The following is a 17,027-nucleotide window of genomic DNA, read 5'->3' on the forward strand; positions in this document are numbered from 1 at the left end:
CCGGGTAGCAGTACACCTGGACGGGTCACAGTGTCCTGGTAGCAGTACACCTGGACGGGTCACAGTGTCCCGGGTAGCAGTACACCTGGACGGGTCACAGTGTCCGGGTAGCAGTACACGTGGACGGGTCACAGTGTCCGGGTAGCAGTACACCTGGACGGGTCACAGTGTCCGGGTAGCAGTACACCTGGACGGGTCACAGTGTCCCGGGTAGCAGTACACCTGGACGGGTCACAGTGTCCGGGTAGCAGTACACCTGGACGGGTCACAGTGTCCGGGTAGCAGTACACCTGGACGGGTCACAGTGTCCGGGTAGCAGTACACCTGGACGGGTCACAGTGTCCCGGGTAGCAGTACACGTGGACGGGTCACAGTGTCCGGGTAGCAGTACACCTGGACGGGTCACAGTGGCCGGGTAGCAGTACACCTGGACGGGTCACAGTGTCCCGGGTAGCAGTACACCTGGACGGGTCACAGTGTCCCGGGTAGCGGACAGGACCCCAGAGCAGGACTCTGAGGCAGGCTGAGTTCAATCAAGACTTTATGTATTATGACTGAACAGACCGACGTGAGATGCAGGTTGAGGATCAGCAGACCTGGACTCCAAACACTGGACAGGACGGACGAGACATCAGTGACTAACAGACCAACAGAAACACACACAGACAGGACACATATAGGACATGGTGATGACAAACGGGTTACAGGTTGTACCACCTGTGGCCCGCCCACTCTTAAAAACCAGATTAAGCCTTTTATTTAAAGATACATTATCAATCAGTATTTCATTATTTAACCGTGCTATGAAGGTCAGGTTTGGGTTTGGTGATCAACAGCAATATTCCATGAATATTCTGCATATTTCTATGATGAGATGCTCCATCTTGACCAATGAGTGATTTTGTTTCCCAGTTTAGTTTTGAAGTGGTTCATAATTTCTGATGCACATCAGACCTGCCTTTCTGAAGACATTGTGTTTGTTGAGGAGGAGAGGGTGGCCCAGGGCTGGAGGGGAGGTCTTCAAAGAAAGTGGGGACAGACTTTACTGCCAACGTTCTGTTCTGCTGTAAACAGAGTTCACATTGTATGAGCCTGTATACGTCTGCAGATCACGAGTTAAGTCTTCATTCTGCAGGACAAAAACCTGAACAGGCTTTTTAGCTTTTGTAAGTCAAATACTGTTACTGTACACATTATATATAATGTTGTCTATTGTGAATACATGAATGTCCTGCAGGGACATGAAGGACTGGAGGCAGTGAAGTGAGGGAGGGACGGAGCAGAGCAACTCAGTTTTGTTTGACTTTGTAGTGAACTTTATTAAAACATCTGCTGATGTATCTCTCTCTTACCTGAGTGAGTTCAGACGGATTCTACTTTATTCAATATGTGAACAACGGCTGCAAATAACAGGAGGGAAACATTTCGTCTCTCTCAGTCCACAGTTTTTCTACCTTTTGTGTGTCGGTTCACGTTTGACACTGAAGAAATCCTCTGACATGCAGGACTGTAAAGAGCAGAACCCTGGGTGTCAGCGAGGCACTGAGCTGGACTATTAGATATGAGAGTTCACTTTTATTTACTTTTGATGGCCAGACTTTTGCACTGAACCACATGAGTTATTGGAAAAGAACACATTTCGTTTATTTATTAGACTTTACTTTCGTTGCCCAAATTTGCTGTGTTGAGTTTCAAACTGAGTAGGTCTATTTTAATATCTATTGTTTTACTTAAGGTTTTAGTAAGAGGCATAAACATTAAGATGAATAATTACATAATGTTAAAACTTATCATTTTGCATTATAATCATCTGATATTCAAAAGTGAATCATTCTTGTCACATTATTTGTCTTGTCAGAAAGTTGTTACTGAAAGACCCAGTGCAGTTTCCAGACAAGTAAATGCAGTTTTTACCACAATTAAATGTATTTTCACCAATATAAATATTAAAATGTGCACCTGTGTGTGCTACTAAATGTGTCTTTGTTCTACTGAAATATTGACTTTGCTAGTCAGACTATAGTCCTGTGATGACGAGTTCATTATATGCTTTGTTTAAGGCTCAAGCCATTTTGTTGTGGGGGTTTGCAGTATGTTGCCCCCCCCATGGTGAACTCATTCATACGCCCTTGCTCAGAGCAAATGTAAACAAACTATGAAGACGTTCTTTCTAAATCATTCATTTCTCTATCAATATGCCACCATATAGCCTTTGCTATAGAGCACAATACAACATATGAATATATATAATATATATCATATAGCATGAAAGCTTATATTTGTGATGTAATTGTTAATGTTAGGGGAATTGTGATTATTGTAGTTGGGCTACAGTACGCTTCTCAGTATCTATCTATCTATCTATCTATCTATCTGTCTATCTATCTATCTATCTATCTATCTATCTATCTATCTATCTGTCTGTCTGTCTGTCTGTCTGTCTGTCTGTCTGTCTGTCTGTCTGTCTGTCTGTCTGTCTGTCTGTCTGTCTGTCTGTCTGTCTGTCTGTCTGTCTGTCTGTCTGTCTGTCTGTCTGTCTGTCTGTCTGTCTGTCTGTCTATCTATCTATCTATCTATCTTGTAGTTGGCTGCAGTACACGTCTCAGTATCTATCTATCTATCATCTATCATCTATCATCTATCATCTATCTATCTATCATCTCTATCTATCTATCATCTATCACCTATCTATCATCTATCATCTATCATCTATCTATCTATCATCTCTATCTATCTATCATCTCTATCTATCTATCATCTATCACCTATCTATCATCTATCTATCTATCATCTCTATCTATCATCTATCATCTATCTATCTATCATCTATCTATCTATCTATCTATCTATCATCTATCTATCTATCTATCTGTCTATCTATCTATCTATCTATCTATCTATCATCTCTCTATCTATCTATCATCTCTCTATCTATCTATCTATCATCTCTCTATCTATCTATCATCTATCTATCTATCATCTCTCTATCTATCTATCATCTATCTATCTATCTATCATCTATCTATCTATCATCTCTCTATCTATCTATCATCTATCTATCTATCTATCATCTATCTATCTATCATCTCTCTATCTATCTATCAATCTATCATCTCTCTATCTATCTATCTATCTATCTATCTATCTATCTATCATCTATCTATCTATCTATCATCTCTCTATCTATCTATCTGTCTATCTATCTATCTATCTATCTATCATCTCTCTATCTATCTATCATCTCTCTATCTATCTATCTATCTATCTATCTATCATCTATCTATCTATCTATCATCTATCTATCTATCATCTATCTATCATCTATCTATCTATCTATCTATCATCTCTCTATCTATCTATCTATCTATCATCTATCTATCTATCTATCATCTCTCTATCTATCTATCTATCATCTATCTATCATCTATCATCTCTCTATCTATCTATATATCATCTATCATCTCTCTATCTATCTATCTATCTATCTATCATCTATCTATCTATCTATCTGTCTATCTATCTATCTATCTATCTATCATCTCTCTATCTATCTATCATCTATCTATCTATCTATCTATCTATCTATCTATCTGTCTTGTAGTTGGCTGCAGTACACTTCTCAGTATCTATCTATCTATCTATCTATCTATCTATCTATCTATCTATCTTGTAGTTGGCTGCAGTACACTTCTCAGTACAAACAAATGTACTTGTGGCGAGGCCGCGCTGATACATGAGCTCCATAGACACATTCATGTCTTCATCATGTTCATAATGTCTCTGGTTCTCCAACAGTCAGTCCATCTATCTATATATCGATAGTATCTATCATCTCTCTATCTATCTATCTATCTATCATCTATCTATCTATCATCTATCTATCTATCTATCTATCAATCTATCATCTATCTATCTATCTATATATCATCTATCATCTCTCTATCTATCTATCTATCTATCATCTCTCTATCTATCTATCTATCTATCATCTCTCTATCTATCTATCATCTATCTATCTATCTATCATCTATCTATCTATCTATCATCTATCTATCTATCTATATATCATCTATCATCTCTCTATCTATCTATATATCATCTATCTATCTATCTATCATCTCTCTATCTATCTATCTATCATCTATCTATCTATCTATCATCTATCATCTCTCTATCTATCTATATATCATCTATCATCTCTCTATCTATCTATCTATCATCTCTCTATCTATCTATCTATCTATCATCTATCTATCTATCTATCTATCTATCATCTATCTATCTATCTATATATCATCTATCATCTCTCTATCTATCTATCTATCATCTCTCTATCTATCTATATATCATCTCTCTATCTATCATCTCTCTATCTATCTATTTATCTATCTATCTATCATCTATCTATCTATCTATCATCTCTCTATCTATCTATCTATCTATCATCTCTCTATCTATCATCTCTCTATCTATCTATCTATCTATCATCTATCTATCTATCATCTCTATATCTATCTATTATCTATCTATCTATCATCTCTCTATCTATAATCTATCTATCTATCATCTCTCTATCTATCTATCTATCTATCTATCTATCTATCTATCTATCTATCTAGTAGTTGGCTGCAGTACACTTCTCAGTATCTATCTATCATCTATCTATCATCTATCTATCTATCTATCTATCTATCTATCTTGTAGTTGGCTGCAGTACACTTCTCAGTACAAACAAATGTACTTGTGGCGAGGCCGCGCTGATACATGAGCTCCATAGACACATTCATGTCTTCATCATGTTCATAATGTCTCTGGTTCTCCAACAGTCAGTCCATCTCCGCCCTGCACACGATAGAGCGATGGGGACACTTTTGTCCCTGACGGCTTTCCGTCGCTCCGAGGCTCCGCCCCTATGGGCTATAAAGGGTGACTGAGCCGCCGTAGTCGGTCTTCTCCCGTTCAAACCGGATCTGGAACCAGTCGTCGCCTCACCGGAGCTCAAATTCAAGGTAACGGAGCTCCACTGTCGGGGTAGCGGAGCTCCGAAGCTCCATTGTCGGGGTAGCGGAGCTCCACTGTAGGGGTAGCGGAGCTCCGGAGCTCCACTGTCGCGGTAGCGGAGCTCCACTGTCGGGGTAGCGGAGCTCCGAGTGCTGCCTTCAGGCTCCTTCACTCAGAAACGCCCGAAACCCGCTTTCTGTAGCTCGAGTGAACGCGGTGTTCTGGTGCTCGTCCTCCCGGTGAGATTCGACGGTCTGTGGGGCGGCCCGGCCGGTTCTCCGCTCCTCGGTGCTCTGGAGCGAGTGACGTGTGTGCCGGAACAAAGGGCCATGTGGCACGTGGAGGCCCGGGGCCTCCGGCGAGGCTCGGCCCTGTTCTGCTGATGATGGCCCGGTACCGGTACCGGGTCCAGCGTTTCTTCGTGGAGCCTGGCGGTTCCTGACAGCCGCCGCTGGCCACATTACAACCACGCGCTCCGGGCAGATGTTGCGTCACAGCGCCGGTTCAGAGGCTCCACACGCGGACAGGCGCGGGGCTGCACGTCACCTCGCCTCGGTGCACCGTGATTGGTCCACTCTGCCGGAAGTAGTAGTCTTTGTTAAGAAACGCCACGTTTGATCACGTGACTTGAATGTGCACTTTATAGAAGGAGCTGTTAAGTTGAGGTGCAGGAGGCCGGTCCTGGTGCAGGAGGCCGGTGTGGAACCCTTCAGTCTGGTCCTGGTGCAGGAGGGTGGTCCTGGTGCAGGGGGCCGGTCCTGGTGCAGGGGGCCGGTCCTGGTGCAGGAGGGTGGTCCTGGTGCAGGGGGCCGGTCCGGGTGCAGGAGGCCGGTGTGGAACCCTTCAGTCTGGTCCTGGTGCAGGAGGCCGGTGTGGAACCCTTCAGTCTGGTCCTGGTGCAGGGGGCCGGTGTGGAACCCTTCAGTCTGGTCCTGGTGCAGGGGGCCGGTGTGGAACCCTTCAGTCTGGTCCTGGTGCAGGAGGGTGGTCCTGGTGCAGGGGGCCGGTCCGGGTGCAGGGGGCCGGTCCGGGTGCAGGAGGGTGGTCCTGGTGCAGGAGGCCGGTGTGGAACCCTTCAGTCTGCAGGCGCCGCCTGAACATCACATTGTTATCCGTGTGGGGCCTTAAACAAAGTCAGAAGTGCCGGCTGTGATCAGTTCTTTTTATTTGATTAGTGCATTGTAGATGTGTGTTGAGTTGTGACGTGGTGAACAGCCAGAGTGAGAGGATTGCTGGCACTGCTTGACTGGACCACCAGTGCAGAGCTGTCAGGAGCGTGTGTTGCAGCTCAGCATCAAACTCACTGCTTCATGTTCAAATGCACTAAGACGCCCTGCCTGTCGGTGGATTGTGTTCATCCACACAGCGTGAACACATGAATATACTGAAGATCATATAATGTGCTTGCTGATCCAGTTACATCCATTTCATCACCTGCCAGAGTTCATGGACACTTTTTAAAGGTAGCATCACTATTATTCTATTATTCTGTATAGTGTATTTCTAACTAGATAAAATCTCACCCCGATGACGTAATGTGAGGATCATGTCTGGAATTAGTCTTTCAATTGAGCTGCAGATAAACTTCATTCAAAAAACCGTGTCTTTAGAATTTAGTCGCTCAATGTTATTGTTTTTCCTGATGTGAAGCACTTTGTCAGCTTGGAGCTGAAATGCTTTACTGTTTAGACGATTTAATGTTTCCTGCTGCTGCGGGGACCAGGATTAACCGTGAGGCGGAGTGTTTCAGAGACTTGACATTTGGCTTCTGAGGTGGCAGGTCACATGACCAGCTCTGGAGTGGGCGGGGCTTCAGCTCAGATGTTGTGGTTGTGTGGCAGCGTGAGGCAGTCGGGCTCCGGCTGCTCTTCACTGCTGTGCCTGTGATGGGCTCGGCGCCCTCGGCCGCCGCCGGCGACGGGTGAGAGAGAGAGGGAGAGGGAGAGGGAGAGCTCCTCCCTCCTCCGCCAGCTGCACTTTGACCCTTGTCTCTTTTCCAGGACTATGGCTGAACAGATGGAGCGCACCTTCATCGCAGTGAAGCCCGACGGCGTGCAGAGGGGCATTGTGGGAGAGATCATCAAGCGCTTCGAGCAGAAGGGCTTCAAGCTGGTGGGCATGAAGATGCTCCAGGTGAGTTATTTCCCCTGACGGCGTCATGTGACCCGCGCTAGAACAGCTGAGCTAATTAGTGGCTCTATTCCTGACTGAGCTGCAGCTGATTAGCACCGAGTGGAGGTCTGATCCTCTGACTCCAGCGCCCTGGTGCATCATGGGAGTGGATGTGTTCTAGTTACTGAGGGAAGTGGATTAAATCTCAGAGTTCGTTTGACGACGTGTTGTTTCATCTTGAAATGCTGCAGTGCTTTTATTGTGAAAAACCAAGGAGCTGCAGGAGGCCAAGTCGTGGAGACGTTTTCTACAATGGGAGCCTTTAGAAAAGGGTCCTAACTTGTTCCTGGAGGGCCCCTGTTCTGCAGGTTATAGTCCCTCCCTGCTTCAGCATGCCTCAATCTAATGATGATGATGTCATCACCAAGGTGGTGAGAAAGCCCAATAATGAGCCCCTCATTGCAATCAGGTGTGCTGAACCTGCAGGACGGGGTTTGGACACCCTGCGGTGGAACATGTGCAGTAAAATGCACCACTGAGCTTCGTTTTAACCTGAACAATTCATGATATTGGTCAGGATGCAATTATTTTCAGTGGATTCATGTTCTCTCTGATTTCACTTGAACCTGGCGTGTTTCCAGTGTGACTTCCTGCTCAGTCGGGCTCGTTGCAACAAGGAATTGGTCATACTTTATTAATAAGTGGTGGCAACCAATTTCATTATCTATTCATTGTGTGATTTATGCACCTCTCGCCATGTTGCAAAGCAGTTTACTCCACCTTCCACACTCGTACCGTCATGCAATGATCCAGAAACTCTCCACTCCTGCTGCCTGGAATCCTCCACCTTTCCTAAAGCCCCGTGGCTCTCCATGTTCCCTTTAAACACTGATTGTTCAGACGGGAGACGGAGGAGCTCCTCACACAATCTTTGGAGCATGTGACTTTGTTCAACTTGTCGTCATTTTCAGTACAAACTGTGCTTGTAAAAATCTTGACCACCGAGAAACTTTGATGTGTAACTTTAGTGGTTATTGTAGTAATATTTTACGAGTCTGGGCCCGTTCAGAGGATTGAGAGATTTGAAAGCTGAGCTGATTGAAGTGAGGCTCAGTACAGCTTCTCCTCTGCAGGCCTCTCAGGACCTGCTGAGTAAGCACTACGCGGACCTGAAGGACCGGCCCTTCTTCCCCAGCCTCATCAAGTACATGAGCTCGGGCCCCGTGGTGGCCATGGTGAGGACCTGAAGCTTCTTCTCAGTGGACACAGGGCCTCTGCTGACTGTGATGTGGCGCCTTGCAGGTGTGGGAGGGTAAGGGTGTGGTGAAGACGGGCCGCGTGATGCTGGGGGAGACCAACCCGGCCAACTCCAACCCCGGAACCATCCGAGGAGACTTCTGCATCGACGTGGGCAAGTGAGTACCGCTTCTGCCGTTCACAACGGTTCCCGTGCGGCGGCGCTAGCGTTCACAACGGTTCCCGCGCGGCGGCGCTAACGTTGTGGCTCTTCCTCAGGAACATCATCCACGGCAGCGACTCGGTGGAGAGCGCTAACCACGAGATTTCCCTGTGGTTCACCGATGATGAGCTGGTCTCCTACACCAGCTGTGCCTTCAACTGGCTCTACTGAGCCCCCCCCCCCCCCCCCCCATCCTGTGTCATTCCTCCACACATTCCATGTTCCATCCTCAGACTGTCCACACTTTGGTTTGAAATAAAGTCAGCCAATGCCAGCAGAGCGTCTCGTCTCTTCCATTCAGAACACGTTGGTCCAGGTGGACGTTTGAAGACGGAGCTTCACATTGACGCTTTATGTTCTTTTGCTTAATTTTTCCTGAAATCTTGAGACTGAGTTCTGATGTCATTCACTCAAGTCCAGAATGTATTCATCATTGGGTCAAATTCTGTATTGATGACTTTAACGTCACTGAATAAGTCGGTACTATTGCACAACTTGCGGTTTAGTAACGAGTGACATTTTTACGCTTGTATAAAAATAAGATTCATGAATATCAAACATGTCATTTTTAACTGTTTCACAATGGTTAGTTTGGGCTTTGCTATAATTTATTTGACATTCCTGAAAGCTGACCAATTTTAGAAATGGGTGTAAAAATGAGTCTCATAAGATTGTGAAAGTATCAGTAGTGGAGCTGAAGACGTGTTGCAGTGCCACACACATCTGATTTAATTCTCCTCTACCAATGATCAGAATTGGTTGCAGACCGAATATTCTGAGCACCCTTTAAATCAGAAATAAAAAGATCACCACAATTATCAAGCGCATAACTCTGCAAAGACGTTTCTTCTACAGTATCAGCACGACACCTCACAAACAAGCAAACCTGTGATCTATTGTTGCAAACTAACCAGCCTGATGCTTCAAAAAATAATGCAAAGGCATAAATCAGAATATTTTACTCACAGTTCCCACATTTGCTTTATTAGAAGTTTTGCAGCGAATCCAGCATCGTTGTGGCCGATGTTCTGAAAACTCCATGAAGTGCTGGGAGCAGCATGAAACTTTAGGAAGTCTTGTAGATTCTGATTAGAAATCAAATGAATCCACCAGGTCAGAAGAAGGCAGAACAAATGGACTCCTGTTCATTGATAACTCGGGATCCTTCTGGCCTGCTTTGCTTGTATCTCCGCTGCTTGTGGGAGAGTATCTGAAGTGGGTTTGGCTAAAAATGTTGATACCAAGGGTTTGCTTTGTTATTTGCTAGTTGGAGCACACTTTAGAAACAATTCAACAAGGCTGCGGAGTTTCTTCACTTCTGGAGTGACATTCCAGGTATGGGGACGATTATTACTGTAAGAAAACCATTAGAAAGTGAATTGTGCCTGATATGAGCCCTTTAAGGCTTGATAATGCAGTAGACCTAGAAACCAATGGCGCTTCTTTCAGTGTAGCTGTGATGCTAGCAGGCTGTGAGCAAGCCCGCTGCCTCGTGGTTCCCCACAGGCTGAAGAACGAAAAGGAGTCATAGTCATAAGCCTTTTTTATTCAGTGTAAAAGATTTTACAAAAAAAAAAAGCAGATAAAACTTTCACAGCCATGCGGAAACGGTTCTGTAAACAAAGCCGTCATTATAACCAGAATGATGATCCAAAGAGTTTGGCTTTATTTACAAAGTCTATCAAAGCTTGATCACAGCACAAAGTTACACTATCAAAAAGATGTACAAATTCTCATCTAATGTACCTGGAGGGTCCCAGTTAATAGACTTTTTAATTTGATTTGTATCCAAAAATAAAACCCTCATTTTCAGACAATAGTAATCCGATACATTAAGTCATTTTTATCAAATATATATAGCACCACGATATAAGGATTTGATATAGTAGGAGGGGGCTGTCACATACAAAAGACCCGTGTTAGTATCAAAGGGAAACAACCAAAATCAAAGACTAGATACCCAACATGCCACTCAACGCCACATATGGAAGCCCACCAGTGCCAAGTGGAAACAAGTCCTTAAAGTGTAATAAATCACAAAGGTTTTGTTCAAGAGTCAAACTAACCCACAAGTTGAACTGTTTAAAATGTTTTGGTTCATTTCTTTCGCCTCATGTTGTTTGTGCTTTTAGCTGCAGAACGAGCAGGACTGCGGTCAGCACGAGTGTTAGAACAACCCGGGACCAACTGCACCCCCTTGTGGTTCAAACGGGGTCTTTTCTTCTGACCCGCAAGGTGAAAGGTCCATATCCCAACGGCAAAGTCCTGAGGGAGGACAACGAGCAGGATGCCTACACGCCACAAGAGATCTTCAGAAACAAGCTCCGCTGCACTGCTGTGAAGTGAAACGTTTGTTTCTCTCAGACAAACGAGAGAGAATCCCTCCACCGTGCCACTTCGCACGACTCTGCTGGTTTTGGGGCACTCTCTGGGTAGTACGTAGTACCATGTAGTACTACAGGGTGGGTTGTACGTAGTACCACAGGGTGGGTAGTACGTAGTACCATGTAGTACCACAGGGTGGGTTGTATGTAGTACCATGTAGCACCACAGGGTGGTGCCAAGGTGAAGGACTTGCTTCCTGTTGGCACAGACGTTCAGCGTATGGTCCCGCTCACAGCACGGGAGGGAAATACAGCAACTGAATGACCTGTGACCTTTACAGCAACAACAGAAAGCTCATCACCACATTGCATGAAGTGTGACATGCAATCAGCTGATCAGTGCCCCCCCGCCCCCCCCCCAACCTGGCCTCCAGGAGCCTTGAGGCCAAACTCAACTTCAAGGACAAGTGAAGAAGTGAAGCTGTGAACAGTGTTGATTGTGCATTCATCTCATAACAGTCTGTTCATGTGAAGCTGACATGCCGTTGGGTGGTGTGAATGCTCCTCTGACCTCGGTGATTGTGACACTGTCTTTTATTGCTCGTCTCAGTTTTGCTTGGGAGCAGATGAAGAGAGGAAACCATCCAAGGGGTGGCTCAAAGAAAGAACTGCAGAACAGCCACGTTCTTCCCTCGTCGCCAGAATACTTCCAAACTGCTTCAGTTTAATCATGGGAATGCTTTTAATTGGATTAAGGACTTTTTACAAGGACTCTGAATTGAAAGAAAAAGGTTTTAAACTCCGCCATCTCTCAATTTGTAACATATACAAACAGATCTCATTAATCAAAAGCATTTATACCTTGAAAATGGAAAAAGTACTTAAACAGAATCATGACTGAAATCATCATGGAAAATTTCCATACGTTTAATATATGTGTATTTAAAATAATTCTTTTATAAAAATAAAAACGTTGAAATATTGTATTCATCTTCAAAGAAGGAAGTTTTGAACTTTGCCAGCTTTAATCATATTTTTTTGTATTTTATAAAAAAAAATCTACACAAATGACAAAAATTGAAGATACTCAAATGATTTAATTCTCTGTTGTCTTGACATCATCTCCCTGTAAATATAAAAATGCAGATGAAGAACACAGAACCAGTAAAGACTGTGTCTGCAGCTCCTCTGAGATGTTCCACTGGTTTGCCTCTGGACATCGCTGATTGAGCATTAAAAGACGAACTTCCTGAGAGTTGCTCCTCTCTCAACCCCCCAGTCCTATAAACCCCATTAAAGTATTTGTTCTGTGGTGACGGGGATCTCTGGCTGAAAGAATAGGGTCTCTGTTATTGCATAACAAGCTTGTGTGCTGATAGAATTCTGCCATGTTTGGTGTTTTTGCTCGTCTCTTTTGAATCTATATTGGTTTGCATATGCTAACACACTGCCAGAGTGTTTAGCTGAATGCGGCTAGCATCAGGAGGTAGAAGGTAAACAGCTGCAGAAGAAAGAGGACGTTGTCAGGGCGTATGGACAGGATCAGGCTCAGTCCCCAGGCTGCAGGGACCAGCAGGATGAAGTGAGTCTCAACACACAAAACATCTGTGCTAGAAATGTGCCGTATATTGTTGTGGTTACACTAACTGCACGTGTTCACAAGGTGGCCCACGCTGACGCACACTGGGTTCCATGTGGTGCTTGTGGTTTTCTCCTCACAGCCCCTGACACACATTTCCATCCCAATGTTCCAGATTGATAGAAACACACTCTGATTGGACATGTGCACAGAACCACGGACATCTGAAGCAGTTTGATATCAACACAAACAATAAATGCAATGTCAATGTACACAATGTCCAATGGAGTGATCACAAACTAAGACAAAGGGGGAGTTTCTGGGTTTCTGGTTACAATATTGATCACTAATTGACACTTTTATGCAGTTTAGTATAGAACAAGTGGAACTGTATGTTAAGATTATAGTTGTTTACATATCGAGTTTAAAATACATGACAAGTGGTGTAACTAGAAAAAGAGAAATGTGTTTCATATTAAGAACTGAATGGAACACAGGAACCGACTGTGGAATCACTACTTGACACACACACACACACACACACACACACACACACACACACACACACACACACACACACACACACACACACACACACACACACACACACACACACACACACACACACACACACACACACACACACACACACACACACACACACACACAAAAGTATTCATAGCCCTTGAACTTTTCCACATTTTGTCACATTACACGCCACAAACATAAATATATTTGATTGGAATTTGATGTGAAAGACACCCCAAAAGACTTCAGCTGGAATTGCAGCAGAAGGTTCCACAAAGTTTTGACTCAGGGGGCTGAATACTTTTACACGCTGCACTTTTCAGTGTTTTATTTGTGAAAAAAATGTAAAGTCATGTATAATTTTCTATGTACTTCACAACTGTGTGACACTTTGTGTTGGTCTTTCACATAAAATTCCAATCAAATATATGAATGTTTGTGGTGTGTAATGTGACAGAATGTGGAAAAGTTCAAGGGCTATGAAGACTTTTGCAAGCCACTGTATATATATAAATGAAATGGAGGGATTGTAGCTGGTGGGAATGCAGTGGCAGGCCGTCAGGACCTTCAAGGTCTTCAAGGTCTTCTCTGCAGGCCTAAGAAAAAGATCTGAATCATAGATGTTGATTATAGTTTGTCCATGAATGCTTTTTCAATCATTCCAAATAGTCTGTCCACTTCTCATCGCTTCACCCTGGCTGCTGCTTCCACATTAAATCTTTTAACCAATCACATTTGAGCTCTAATCTGTTGCCAGGCTAAAGAAATCTGCCTGAGGCCTTCACACTCAGTTCTGCAGATGTAAAACTAGTGTCGGTCACGTGGCTGCTTCAACCAATCACATTCTGATATTGGCGATCTGGGCCTTCCAGCAGGCCTCACGTGACGTCGGTGTATTCAAGCCCTCTGATTGGCTGCTCAGAGAGTCACTCTCCAGCTAGCTAGCTGCATCTGTAACAGCTGCACGAACAAAAATGTAGTTGTGTTTATTTATTGCGGTTTTGTCAACCGACAATGACTAAAGGGGAAGATCAAGACATTTGGTTGCAGATTTATTGTCAAAACAATTTTGAAGACTGAGTTTTCCAAGAGGTCATTGAACGCACCGTCAGCACTCTGAGCGCACGTCCAGTGCAATTTACCTGCGCTCACTACAAACTCCATGGCAGGATTCAGGATTATATTATTGACCATTTTATTCTTTTCAAGACCAGGAAAAGCTGAGGTTTGTCTCCCTCCTCCACCTCCAGAGGTTTTGGGAAAAGCAGCTGCTGCAGGAGAAGAGACGTGAACTTGGATTTTTTTCATTCTAAAGGTGTTTATTGTGGATACACTAGTATCTATCAGTGATGCAAAGGCTTTTTATACTGCATTTCTGCATGGTAACATGGTTTTTGTAACCATACAAAGCTATTGGGGGTGGATTGACTCAGACCAGCAGTGAAGGCCTGAAATGCACTGTGGGAATGAAAATCACAGTTATGTGGTAGAAAAACACAAAACAAGACAAATATGAGTTTCTTGTGGTTTCAGTATTCGACATTTACACCCAATCCCAAAATAGACAATATATGTTCAAAGTGTGGCTCGAGCGGTGTAAGCAGACATTTTGTCTTGGGTGATGAATTCCCCTGCTGGATGTAGAAAAATGATCATGACGTATGTTCAGACATGTGTGACTTTAAAGTGAGCTACGGCGAATATACAGCAGGCCATTAGTGCAACCACAACAACACTCCAATATTTGGATTAGATTTGGAAGTTAATGAGTCCAATTGGAACCAAAAAGACCAATCCTGTGTTTTGGTTGAAACCTTTTCAGACTCAACGGCTCATCCTGTCAGGAGAAATCTACCTGCTGTGGACGTGGAAGTCCGGTCCAGCTGGAGTGGCCCTGCCCCTTCACCTGCAATGTCCACGCGCATTTCACTTTCCTTTCTCAGTATGGAAAATAAAAGCTCAGGTCAATCACAAACTACCTGCATACATATGGCTCTGACACCAGAAAACACGCGCACGCGCACGCGCGCGCACACACACACACACACACACACACACACACACACACACACACACACACACACACACACACACACACACACACACACACACACACACACACACACACACACACACACACACACACACACACACACACACACACACACACACACACACACACACGTTGCATATTAGCCAAATCAAGCGGTGAAAGCTGTGTGAGCGGTGAGATCACCACGGCAGAAGATTTCTCTCTGACACTGCTGCTCGCCACCTTTCACTCTGTTTTAATCTCCACAGCTTCACGGCTCCCGATCAACACTGCAGCACAAAGACTGGAAAGTTTAGCTTATCCTGGTTAATGCCATCCGTATCGCACCTTAGTGGGAACACGGTTCACTTAAAGGTACAGTACACATTTCCTCACTGGCATGAAAAATACAGTAATGCTACTTTGTTTTGCCTTGGATGTTGTTTGTTCAGTTCGGATGGTGGACGACCTGACGCCAGAACAAACTGTTCTCAGGCGCCAGGAAAATGTAGAACCAACTGGTGATGACCGAGGCCGACTACTAGTGTGGCAGCTAGCCTGTCCTTCCTCCAGTGGAAGTGGGACTGAACGGAGGCATTTAGCCTGTCCAACAAGGGAGGAGGAAACTTTATCTGTCGTCACTGTCTTACAACACTGCACTGACACCAAATAAGTCACTTGAATGACTTATTTAATACCATTTTGTTGACTGTTTTGGTTGTTTCTGGAAGTTGCAGTAAGAAATGTTTTGTACTGTACCTTTAATGGTAGATTCTTGAGAAACGACATTTCAATAATCAAACAGTTATTTTTAAAGGGCCAGAGTGCTGTTTTTATGACAAAAATTTAAGATTTTAATGCTGCCGTTTTGGATGAAATGTCATGCTGGACTTTGTTCCCACAGTGATTGAATCGGGTATAAATGCTGCTGTGGGAGAAACACCAGCTGATCTCTGAACAAACATCACAAACCCAACATACAATAGAAGTAATGCTGAGCAGCACTGGAACTGTATTCAGATATCTCTTCAATCTCTATAGTCTGCAGCTATGGGAATATTCTCCACATACTATTTATGAATAGGATCACTTTATCAAACAAAAAACAACACAATACCCACATAGCCACCCAAAATGGAAAAGAAGGATTTTAAGACAAAATAACCAAACAAAAAAACAATAACATAATAAACACAACTTCAAGTACTATTAACAAATGAAAAGTCCACCTGGCAGAAGAGAATATACACAGCTGTGCTCCAGACCACTGACCCCGGCCAAACAACACAAACACAAAAAGGTGAGAAAGGGACGACCTGGCTCATTAATGCGGCTCACAGTTTGTACAGGTCTCTGAGAGCGACCGGCGTGGGGGTGGCGGGGTGGCCCCCCGGCAATGATCTCTGGTCTGATTGGTCGAGTCAGACCGTAAAGAAGAGAACACGTCCCAGGACGACTCACACTGGGTCTGTTCAGAAACACTGACCCTCCTGCTCCCCCGTGATCCCGACCCCCTCAGGGCTCCTGCTTGATGTAGTAGCAGCCCGAGCCGTTGCTCTCCTGGTCTGACGTGCCCTGCGAGAAGGTGAACTCGTCTGCCTCGGCCGCCTCCTCCTTCGTCCTCAGCAGAGACTCTAGAGACGGACAGACACACAAGAGAAAGGAGAGTGGGAGGAATCAGCTGCTGTACTTCATACCCAGCAGGGGGCGCTGTCCCACTCAACCTGATCAACTCCACATGCAGGACGGGACTCCGAAGAGCTGCTGTCAAGGTACAATATGGAAAACTGCACAAACATTCAGTGTGTCCTCTGCTAGCAGTTTCATCAACTTCCTGCTTTGTTCACTCACATGTCTGAAGACAAACTCAGTGCTAGGAGACTTTAGAAGTGATCTTGCTGTACACAATTAACTCAACATGGTTTGTTGGTTAGCTATCCAACGTCTAATGATTTCCCTTTGTGATATTGAGGTCATTATGTGAGGATTGTC

General features: G+C 44.3%; 2 protein-coding genes across 4 annotated transcripts in view; one reads left to right on the top strand and one right to left on the bottom strand.

Moving 5' to 3' along the window:
• Positions 1–4,905: 4,905 nt before the first annotated feature.
• LOC308145986 (nucleoside diphosphate kinase B-like) lies at positions 4,906–8,846 on the top strand. Its single transcript, XM_080517606.1, has 5 exons — positions 4,906–5,009; positions 7,002–7,134; positions 8,247–8,348; positions 8,416–8,528; positions 8,629–8,846. The coding sequence occupies exons 2-5, from the start codon at positions 7,006–7,008 to the stop codon at positions 8,741–8,743; spliced, it is 459 nt and encodes a 152-aa protein (XP_080373732.1). The 5' UTR covers positions 4,906–5,009; positions 7,002–7,005; the 3' UTR covers positions 8,744–8,846.
• A 1,251-nt stretch (positions 8,847–10,097) lies between these two features.
• The window catches only part of mbtd1 (mbt domain containing 1), a 40,845-nt gene continuing 33,915 nt past the window's right edge, over positions 10,098–17,027 (bottom strand). For all 3 annotated transcript variants that reach the window (XM_080517253.1, XM_080517252.1, XM_080517251.1), the window contains one exon: positions 10,098–16,669. In XM_080517253.1, coding sequence (XP_080373379.1) covers positions 16,551–16,669 — 119 coding nt within the window. In that variant the 3' untranslated portion in view covers positions 10,098–16,550. The remainder of the gene's footprint in view (positions 16,670–17,027) is intronic.

The sequence above is a fragment of the Blennius ocellaris genome (assembly GCF_963422515.1).
Source record: "Blennius ocellaris genome assembly, chromosome: 21".
Taxonomy (NCBI): Eukaryota; Metazoa; Chordata; class Actinopteri; order Blenniiformes; family Blenniidae; genus Blennius; species Blennius ocellaris.